This window comes from Rhopalosiphum maidis, chromosome 3, assembly GCF_003676215.2.
Source record: "Rhopalosiphum maidis isolate BTI-1 chromosome 3, ASM367621v3, whole genome shotgun sequence".
Classification (NCBI taxonomy): domain Eukaryota; kingdom Metazoa; phylum Arthropoda; class Insecta; order Hemiptera; family Aphididae; genus Rhopalosiphum; species Rhopalosiphum maidis.
Window position 1 is genome coordinate 66257754 of NC_040879.1, and position 12129 is coordinate 66269882.

A 12129-nucleotide genomic window follows, 5' to 3' on the forward strand; every position below is an offset into this window, starting at 1 on the left:
CAAAATAATTTACAAAAATGATCATGACATATTAACATTTTCAAAAATAAAACACCTATTTTAAATTCGTTGACTGAACAATAACATGAAAATCTAATAAATAATAATAAAAATAATTAACAAACTAGAATGTTTTTAAACTTGCTTTAAATTTTTTATCACATATTTAAAAGTTTATATGCATATTTTTATGCGACACTTATCTCGAAGTACTGCTTATAACTAATTAATTAATAATCATTCAATTTTTATAATTAGCACCTATAATTCAATTTTTAGGAAAATATTCTACTTCGGAAAATGTAATCAAAAATATAAGCCATTGTCCTTAAAAGTAATAACTTGAGAAATTGAAACGCTATAAAAGTAGTTTTAAAAATGTATAGTCACGACTTCAAACTAAGCAAAAAAAAATATTTGGAAAAACATTATTTAATACTATTCAGTATACTCGGTTAAACGGGTGTTTACCTATAAAAGAATCGGCTTATATACATATTCATTGTGTATAATATATAATAACATTATGCAAGTAAAGTAAGTCTGAAAAATAATATAACAGAGAATGCAAATGGTCTCGATGAACAAAATTAATTAGCATAATACTTAATATCGGGTTATTTAAACAATATTAATTTTGCATAGAGATCTCGAGAATGCAATTAATTTTCAACGGGGCACTGCGGTTCTCTGTAATTGCACCTCTGATATTTGATTTAAATAGATTTTAACACAAATCGTCCGTAATAACTTATAAGGAAATGAGAAGTTTAAATAATAATATGTAGGAACAACATGATTAATTATTTTAATTATTAAACATTGTACTTTCGAATTCATTCAAATTTAAAAGGCAATAATAAACAATTAAATTTATCTTCAGGACATCTAAGATAAAATACTTCTATTTATTAGTTATACATATATTTAAGTAATTTACTAGTAGATAAATCTGAATTATTTTATTAAATTACTATAGAAGAAATAATTGTATATATTTATAGATATTTAAATAGCTATTGGATAAAACCAGTATAATGATATGTCTAATACATTATAATAGGGGCTGAACTATATTAAGTCATTAATTGACAACAACGATTAATTAATAAAAATTATACATATTATTCTTTACAATTTTATTTTTAGATTCAACAATAACTGTTTTAAAATTTGATGCATATTTGCCTATTTAACTTCCACAGTGCCCATATATAATATTATAGTGTACTTATTTAATACAAATAAAATATTCTTATATTTATACTTTTATGGCAATACTTTAGATGGTGATAAAACATGTAATTAAGTTAAGTCGGGAAAAATAAATAAGTTAAGCACTAAAAAGACTTAACAGAAAAGGCTCTTTTGAATTGCATTTATTTTACCTTTGTATATATACATCGTTTGTATCACAATATTATTATTTATCAAAAAAAAAAAAATGCTTTGATTTTATCCATTTTAAGTGAATTGAAAATTCAATTTTATTTATTTGCATGACACGAGTTATATTTATTTTAATTCAAATCGATTACACACAGTTTTGAATTGACATTCTTGTACATTGAAGTTTAAAAAATATTTAAACGAATATCTCCCTACTTTTTACAATTGACTTCGTTTAAATATTGGTATTTGTGAGAGAAAAAATTAATTGAAAAAATTCTTAAAGCTTTTTTTATTTACTTTTAGCATTATATTTTAATTATTCTTGTTAGCACTAAGCTGCAACTTGCGGTTTTCAATAAATTTACAACGAAGACTATTGATTTTTTTAATGCATACAATGATATGAAAACATAGATAATAATATTATTAAAAAATTGTACATACAATAAACTTTTAATATTTATACTTTGTATTTATTTATGGTAAACAAGTATTGCCTATTGATTTTAATAAAGCGTTAAGTCAACACACACAAAGGAAAAAGTAAAAACCTTACCCTAATGATACTCATATGTTACACACCCACTCAATAAAGTATATTTGTTTTTATTATACATAAATAACTACCCGATATAATATAATTAGAAAAGATATTTAAATGGTCTTGCATCTTTCTATTGTTTTATCAAAACAATAGCTTGTTTATACTAAAATCATGTTCATCACATCACTTATCAACGGTTCTATTGACTCTCCCGACGTACTAGCCACTGTTTCATCATTTCGTATTCTCACCCATTCTACGAGACATCATTCCCTTTTCTCTGTCCCTACCCATCTCACCTCGCATGGTAATAACCAGCCTCTCCTCGGAATGCTTCGCCTGCTAAACCAACCTTAGTCTTGCCAATTTACCTCTTTCTGTTTACTTATTTACTATCTGTTATCTGCTTTTTGTCTAATTTATAACTACTTTATTGTACTTTTACACAAATGCCCTCAGGGCGTATAATTATCAAATAAAATAAAAACGTGTTTCATAACCTAACAGTTTTAAACAAAAAAATGTATTTTATATATTTACATATAATATTAAGCAGTGATAGTACTAGGGGGGGGAAAGCCGGAGATTGATCCCCGCACGTAAAATATAGTGGGCGTATAATTATTTTGTATTATATGTTTAATTTTTGATGTTAGAAGTTAAAAAACTATTTTTATTTTACATGATTTATTTTTAAGATTTGGTGATGACCACGTTTAAAAAAAATGTAAAGCAAAAAATAAAACCATACACAGCGTAAAATAATTTAATAGTTATTCTATTATTAATTATTATTAGAGCGCGTATAGCTGCGCGATCGGCGTACGTCGACGTTCGACGCAGACGACAGTGCACATTACATAGAGACAGAATATTAACAAAAATTAAATGGAACATATATTATTATGAATAATAAACATAAATATAATAAAAAATTTATTTTTTAATCGATGATACTACAAAATCAATGTCATTTATATTACTTAATAATTATGTCGTTGTCATGACAAAATAAATTATTATTTTATTTTGTCATGATCGTTGTATTACGTTGTCGTTTTTTTTGTAATATAAAACTCGGGATTCGCCATTTTGGTCAACATTCTAGTTAACGATAAGATTTAGACTCGTTTAATTATACTATAATAATTAATATTCTGAGTGAAACTAGGCACGTATTGATGCTCAATGGCGTAAATACCGGGTAGGCGAGGCGGGCGACCGCGACGGGCCCACAACTGACGAGGGGCCCTAGTCTAAACAATAATACTCTATATTTTATATTAAATTCCAAATCTCACAATAGAATAAAAAATATGATAATAATATTATTTTGATATACATTTTTTTTTAAGTTTGTATACTGTACAATTCTATCGTGCATATTTAAATATCGGATTTCTGTGTAAGCATTTTTTTTTCTCAATATAAAGGTTCTTTCATTTAGTTAAATAAGTTTGTTATTATTACTAATCTTAATAGTCGCAGCAAATAGCTGTGTAAAAATCAGAATAGAATAACTTTTATTTAGTTTGATTATTGTCATATAAGTAGGTAATACGATTCTATGAGTAAGAACTAGCTTGATATTATTAACTTTGTTAATTAACATTATTATGTGTTTAAAATTCAATAAGTATGTAGTATTTTTGTAATTTTAATTACAATTATTAAAAAACAATTGTAGGGAAGGATATTTCAGTCTTGGTCTATGTTTGCGCATAATTTTAATATTTTCCCCGGTCGTAAAAAATTTAAGTTCCGCCTCTGCATCAGGGGCACACTGCACACCAGTGGTGAAAGTGAGGACGGCGGCCTCCGGGTCAGACGTTGGCGCAGGTTGCATGGCAAGTATATGTTGCTGTTTTACCCATTGCTCCCTGGCATTTTTTTTCTCCTTGAGCTTTTGCCAATCCTTACGAATTCGCGCTTGCTGTGCCTCCGTCCTCACTTTCCTACTGGAGTGCAGGATTCCCCTGACGCCTCGGGTACCTGTACCGGCGCATCTGGCATTTTGCCCTTTATCGCCGGTAGGTCCACCGCGGTCGCCACGCCGGTGCTGTGGCTAGCCGATGTTTCTGACTTGCCATTTTCTGCAGGGGCGGTTTTTCTGACTGCTGTGACTGCAGGAGAAAATCGCTGTCCGGTTGTCTTATTGATCGCTGAATTTCCACCATCCGGTCTTCTTAACCCGGGCGGTAAACGGCCGCCCGCACTGGGTTCTGTAGAAGTTTGTCAATGGACATCCGGTTCATCTCAGCTTCCGTCTGCAATTTTTCCTGATCGCAGCACACCAGTCCCGGCTTGGATATAAGGTCCGCCACACCAGTGCCCCGTTTCTCGTACCCGCCGATCTTTGTGTCTGGAAAAGAAAGTTAGTACAATGTAATTGTATTTATTAAAATAGAATGCTATGACAGAAAAAATTTATCGTAGCTGATGTTCGTTGTGTTAAACTAACCAAACTACGCGCGCGTTCATTGCATAATTTTTTTCGTGTTTACTACCGATCGACACCCGTTCACATACAGTTAACAGTTTATAAAAATTATAAGATAGTTACGTTTTTACAATAATACTCTATATTTTATATTAAATTCCAAACTTCACAACAGAATAAAATATTTTTAAAATAATATTATTTTGATATACATTTTTTTGAAGTGTGTATACTGTACAACCATCGTGCAATTTTAAATATCAGATTTCTATATAAACGTTTTTTTTTTTTAATAAAAAGGTTCTTTCATTTAATTAAATAAGTATGTTATTACTAATTTTAATAATTAGTAAATAGATGTGTAAAAAGCGGGAAAACTTTTATTTAGTTTAATTATTGTAACATAAGTGGGTAATACGATTGTATGAGTAAGAACTAGCTTGATATTTATAACACTGTTAGTTATTATATTTTAAAAATTTCAAATCTATAAGCCTACATTTGTATAACAGCAGTCACTTAAGAATATAGCGATGATTCGAGCATTCTGGATCGTTTATCTAATACGTTGATTTATTATACACCAATCATCATTGGCCATCGCAATCCAAGTTGAAATGAGGTACAGCATGTTAGTATTGCTCTGCGCCTTACAATATTGTTCTCCGTTTTATTAATAGACTGCGTATAGCCCTATTATAAATTTATATTATAATATCGGAGAATAAATGAAATTTCATAATACGTTTTACGTTGATACATGTTATATAATATAAATTAGACAAAATTGCGTATTTGTGTATAATATTATCAGTAACACAGTATACAGGTAGGAAATATAAACTATGAAGTAAATAGAAAACTGTCAATATTTTGTAGCAAAACATAAATACTTACATTTTAGATATCGTTTACCGATCAAACATAAAGCAAAAATAAAACGATAACATTTTTGAAAACAGTCACGAATTTCTCATAATGTTACCTTGAAATTCGATTTTCCACTTTTTTTTGAATTTTTACTCTAAACTTCCACTCAGATTTTATTTTACAATCTCAATATTTCAGAAATTCAAAACATTTATTATACCGTGCAATTAAAATAAATAAGTTTAAAAAATGATTTAAAATTGTTCTAAAGTAAAACTTATTATGTATTCAAGTCTATTTTCAGACGTCTTATCCGATAAACAGATCAATCAGTATGGTGGAAATGAAAATTACATGGTTTTAGTATAAAAAACGAAAAATAATGACACCATTGTGTACGTGTGTCCGGAAGTTTAATATAGCTATGCACTCAATCGTACCATACGCACGTACTTTTCATATTGCCTACACAAAAACTCCTTAAAAACGGACCATTAGCCTTAATATACTTTTATACTCATAGAATCAACTACTATGACCGTAGGAAATAGTTTAACTGTAAATAAGTACATGTATGCAATACGCATACACATTTTTTTTCCCATAAAATAACAAATCACATTTGCGATTGATTGGAATTCTTTCCCACGTACACTTAACACGTATAGCACGCGCGTGATGTACAACGACATGACAAAAATTTATTTCGTGTTATATGTATATGCGACGACCGTGGCTACACCCTACACGAAATAAAAGTGTAGTATATCACCACAGCAAGTTTCAATCGAAATTTACGAGTATAGTACTCGCTTAACCGCGATATTTTATTTCCGCGAAGATGAATATTGTAGATGTAATATTGTATAATATAGAACTTATTTATCTACTGGCTGTGACACATACAAATCGCAGTGCAAATCGCGATGACGGTATGTTATTAACTGAATTGTCTGGATCCGAAACATTTGGTCAAAAACGTTTCGTCAAAAGATATAGTTCATCAAAAACAATTCGTCAACAATTAATCTGTCGACAACACCTTTTGTCAAAGTAATACAGTCGTCGCACTCATCAATAATAAAAATAATTTATGTACCCACTTATTAATTTCGAATCAGAACAATTATTTATTGTACTAAAATTAAATATTTTTAAATTAATTAATCGGGGAAAAAATATTTTTACTTGTTAAAAATGTTTTTAAATAATTATAGGTAGACGTCAATAGTTTTCATACTAATATATGCGATTGTAAAATAATATCGCAGTATGTAATCATATAGTGGCATGTCAAACCGCATATTTCAACAACAACAAAAATGTTAAAATGTTTTTTAAATTTATATCATTTTAACGCTACCTACACAAAACAGAAGTTAGGTAAAAATAATATATGACTGCGACGACGTACCGGTACTGTATACCGTGTTGGGACTTGAGATATACGGTTTTATATTATTATCTATTGGACGCTTCTACTTAGCGTAGAATTTCAAAACAAACCTAAAATAAGTATTGATTGCTCAACTGTCAACTGTGCTTTTAATGAATTATGAATTTGGACCAATAAATAACCTTTTTACCGCGTATTTCCTTTTGCGACGAATGGTCGCTTTTAACGAACTTACTATCTCGTTATCCGTGAATTATAGACATATGGTATTATACTTACTTGGTTTGTGACCTGCCGCGACGACTGAAGCACAGTCCACCTTTTCTCGTAAATCTATTAATAGTTTACTGTTTAGTCAATCGTTTGAGTGTGTAAATCGTATATATGGCTGTTACCGCACGACCGTTTAAAACTTCAACAGATCGGTGTACCTATAATAAACGATTTATTTAACGAGGTTTGTAATAAAGTTCGTGAACTATAATAGACAATCGTGGTTCTGCGATTAAAAAGAAAAAATACAACCACCGCTTATTTTCATTTCGTATGTAATTTCTCTGTTCCCTGCAAGACGAAATTGCTGTTGTAACGATTCACGGCTTATTTATGGATTTGTACACGACGTGTATTGCGACAAAACCCGTAGTCGTTACGACTTTAATTCACGATGACGGATTTAATAAAATGTAATTATTGGTGGCCTGCGTCATTCGGTCAGACCACGATCGCCGCCGCGCTTTTCGTCCCGAATTTATTGTTCTTCCGTAAATACTCGCTTTACTTATCGTCGAAATCTCCAATAAAACTTTCGGCAATAATTGAAGATTACATTTTATATCGTGCACGTGTGTATACTGGGTGGTATTCACTTCGAGTCCGCCGCCTGTAAGCTCTATATATATATATATATATATATATATACTATAATATTATATACTATATTGACATTGTCATATTGTCATCAAAAAAAAAATATTCCAATTTTTTTTTTTTTTATACACATCGCGTGATAGTTTAAGATTATACCCACTGGCTACTGAATATTTTATGATATATTGTCCATTTTCGTTCTGCACAAGATATTAAAAAATAATAATAAATACAATTCGAATATGTAACGGTGAAATAATATTATAAGCTTGTCATTTATAATGTAAAGATTAAATAATGTTTATTACTGTTTTATCGAAAATAATAGTGTTGACGGTGTGGGCAGGGTTGCAGAAAAACGGTATAGGCACGGTTGCGAGCAGACGCGTGATTTATAAGTATTTTATTTCTTGAATAATATAAAGAAAGTCGAAGAGACCGCAACAACATTCGCTGTAAGACGCGGTCTGCTCGAAATAAAAATAAATCGTTCTGTGACGTGTGTGTCTGTGCGTGTGAATTTTGAACGACTCTCCCCGTACATCCGCGTATACATATAAAATATCAAAATTGATTTTTCGGCGGCGATTAAGCGTGAATTTCAGCAGAGACACACATCGGAGTAGCGTCGTCGGTGTCGTTGACCATCGCTAGTCATTTCTACCGTGTGTACGTGTGGTCGGACGAGGTGCAAAAACGTCGCGGCTTTGCGGCAGGGGGGGGGAGGGGGCGGGGACGCCGGCTGTGAATCGCAGTGTACGACTAACGTATATTGTATAATGACGCATACGGAGTGATCCGATTAACGTGCACAGATAATCGTTATTTTTGAAAACGGTCGTTTTAAAAAATATGGCTTTTACGCAGGTAATCTTAAATATCTTAGACTGGACAACGACGTTTTTGAGGCGAGGGGAACATGGTGTCTACTACATTACTATCGTTATGGTTTTGGAATTATTTTTACTCTTTTGAATGGTAACATACGTGTTTTTTAACGTCCGGAGCAGAATATCATTCGGAATATTTCGAAGTACACGAAAAACCAAACCATACACTTTAATATAGAATAATAGACGAGTTATGAGTATGCATTTGAGTATTAATTGAACGGAGCGGTCGACCCGTACCGAACTTTGAATTTCTACAACTTATGAGCTGCGGTTGAACAATAAAAACATCGTCATACGTCGACCATCATTTTGCCGACCCGAAGACGGTATAGCTGTGCGCAAAACGAATGTTTACAAAAACGTTCAAACAGTCTTTTCGAAGCGATAAGTGTCACGCGCCGAACGGATCACCCGGTATCCACGGAAAGTGCGTGCGTGTAAATCGCCCGCACACACATACGTATACCATGTACATACGCTTCACGCGCCGCACACGTATACGCGGGGCCGGCCAGCACTCCAACGGTGGGTGCGATTGTGCGCCGGCGCCCGCGTCCCCCGGTCCAAACGATTTACGTCGCCCGGCGTTACGGCGGTGGCGGCGGCGGTGGCGGCGGCGGCGGCGGCGACCCACATAACGGACTCGGGGGTGGCGGAGGCGACGGCGGCGGCGCTTTCCCCCTATAAAAGCCACGCGAGTGCAGCACGTACGGCGGCAAGCGCATAGCAGTCGCATTCGGTCGTCCTATCGACACGCACTGCCACCGCGGTTATCGCACTCGCACGAGCCCGCGCCGTCGTAACAGTATTATTACATCATAGTCGAGTACAGTCCGGCGACAATATCGTCTTCGCCGTGTCCTTCGACGGCCCGCGAGCACAACATTATTTCCGACGGACGAGCCGCCGCCGGATCGAACACTCGCAGAGAATACCGTGCGGACGCATCGCACATGGTGAGCATGGCCGATGCGGACGGCGGTGCCGACCACCGCGCAGACACCGACAACGGGCTACGGCTGCTCGATACGGCCACGAACGTGGACGGCCGCGGCCGCGGCCGCAGCGACTCGTCCAGTGGTGGCGGCGGCCGGCGTAAGGGCAGTCAGCGGCGAAACGGTTCGGCGGCCGCCGGCGACCGCCGCCGCAGCCGTCAGCCCGACGGGTCGGCCAGTTGAGGGTACGAGAGACCGCAGCCGCAGCGGCCACCGTCGCCACCCGGGAGACGGGCCGACGATCGCGGCGATTGCAACAGCAGCGGCACCAGCAGCGACAGCAGCACGGGCGCCGGCACCGGCACCGGCACCGACAGCACGTGCACCACGGGGCCCGGGACCGTGTTCAAGTCGGCGTTGGCCAAGTACCCGCACATGTCGCTGTCGCTGTCGCCGCCGTTCAACCGGCGCCGGAACCTGCCGTCGTACAGGGGACGCTGTAGCCTGTGAGTGTGCACATCAATTATTATGACTTGTTATTAGTGTATTTATAACGCATAAGGCGATCGGCAGTGGCGGCTCGTGAGGTTCACATGACGGGGTGCACAACACATGTATAAGGTGTGTATATGTCAGATGGTTTAAAAATTTATTTTGCTACTGGTGCGCACAAAAATAATGTATCTACTCTGTATCTTGTCTAAATACATTCACTGACGGCGCGTCTTGATGGATAATGTGCGTGAAGTTCCAAATTCGCGATCCGCGAAATTATTTAATCGTTTGTAGACACATTTCTTAACACATAAAAGCTGCAAAAACTTGGTTTTCATTGATATATAAATTTTATATTACGGACCATTTGCATAATAATCAATTATACGTTACTGTTATATGAATCTAATAATTTTTTTATACAATTTTTTTCGGGTGGTTCGCGTGTTCCTGTGCAACATATCACGAGCCGCCACTGGACTAGGTAGGCAATGCGACGACACAAAAATAATTATGAAATCGGTTTGCGTTCGGTGATGTCTGTACGCGGCGAGTCCGGAAATTTCCGATCGCCAGTGCGTAACGTAATAATAATATTTATAATATCGTTACGGCGGGTAGGTCGCACGTGTTTTTCGATTAGGTGAATAGAGGAAGTCGTGGAAACCGGCGGAAAACGACTATACCCGCGTATATAATATAATATTATCGTTTGCCCGAGACACGTCGATTTCGTATGTTATAATGCATCATAATACGTGTACGAGATTGCCGTGGACGGAACTATATCGGCCGCTACCGCGCGACGTACAATAATATCGCGACTTGCAGCAGGATTCGTCCCCTCTGCACTCGTGCGTGCGTGACATATTTTATATACCGCACAAAATGCTTATACAATGAAATGAATGTACTACCGGTAAAAAAAATATTTTATAAATCTTCAGTAATTTATGTAGTTGAAAATAACCTAACTTTTAAAACAGAACATGAACATAATGCTCGACAAATATTTAATATCAGAATACCAACTATGCACAAAACGCTAACACAATCGGTCCAAAAATTTACAATATATTACCGTTAGAAGTTAAACGAAGTAACTCTTTCAAGATTCTTTAAAAAAAAATTACACTTTGGTTACTACAAGAACAAAATATAGACGACGGACTCACAATAAATGTATAGGCCTATTGTATTATTTACTACTAATATTAGTTAATTTATTTTAGTAATTGTTGATAAATTTAGTTTTATAAATACGTATTATTTAATCAGACAATTTTTTACACAATACTACATTATAATATTATATTGTATATAAACGAACAAAAGATATGTACTTATCTATACTGATATCTAAATTATGTGAAAATGTTTATTGCAAATTGTAATCTTTTAATTTTATATTTAGTAATTATTGAATTTATTTAAATTGTGAACTCATAGGCCCCCACACGAACATGTTCAGCGGGGCCCATCATCTTCTTGGAGAATAAATAAAAATAAAATAGAATAATATATATCGTATGGGTGTGCTCGGATATCGAAAACGGTTTTTTCTTCGACGGCAGGTCGACGGCAGAGCGAGCGAGTTCGTTTGAATGTATAAATATTATAATATTTTCGGTATAGGTAATATAATATACACCTGCGATACCGCATTTATATCGGACGTACGCGCGTTCGACAGCCCAATGGGGCTTATGGGTAAATAATAATAATAATAATAATATTATTATTGTTATCGCTTACCTCGCGCGCGCGGTCGTCAGCCGCACGCGGTCCACGTCATCGCCAGCGCCCCTGATAACAGAAATCGATAAATTTATATTATTATTATCATCATCGTCGTCGTCGTCGTACACGCCGCGTTGCACAAAGCGAATATAATTCGTAAACAACGGACTTTAACGGGCGCAACGGGGTTTGCACGCTTTTATTGGGTGCCCATACCGCTGCTGCACTATGATGGCTGCACGAGTATATTATAATATTACCTGTGCACGATCGATATTCGTTCGACACGAATCGTTTTACACTCGTTACCGGTGTTGTGTGATCAGATGGTGGCATGGTGCACAGTATAATACGTATATATCCATAATATATAACGTACGTATATATGTAGTGGCGTAACGAGGGTATGTCGAACTGTGCCCACGTCAGGGGCGGAAATTTGTGCTTAAGAATTGATAATTCATTTTGTTCCACCGTCAAAACGACATTTGTTCGTTAAACGTTTTGAAATGTCTATTAAATGGAATTTATAAATTTTTAATTGCTAAAACGGC

General features: G+C 35.3%; 1 protein-coding gene across 1 annotated transcript in view; it reads left to right on the top strand.

Moving 5' to 3' along the window:
- Positions 1–9649: 9649 nt before the first annotated feature.
- The window catches only part of LOC113556452 (SRSF protein kinase 3-like), a 47033-nt gene continuing 44553 nt past the window's right edge, over positions 9650–12129 (top strand). The window contains exon 1 of the mRNA XM_026961403.1: positions 9650–9846. Within this exon, the coding sequence (XP_026817204.1) occupies positions 9776–9846 (71 nt within the window). The 5' untranslated portion in view covers positions 9650–9775. The remainder of the gene's footprint in view (positions 9847–12129) is intronic.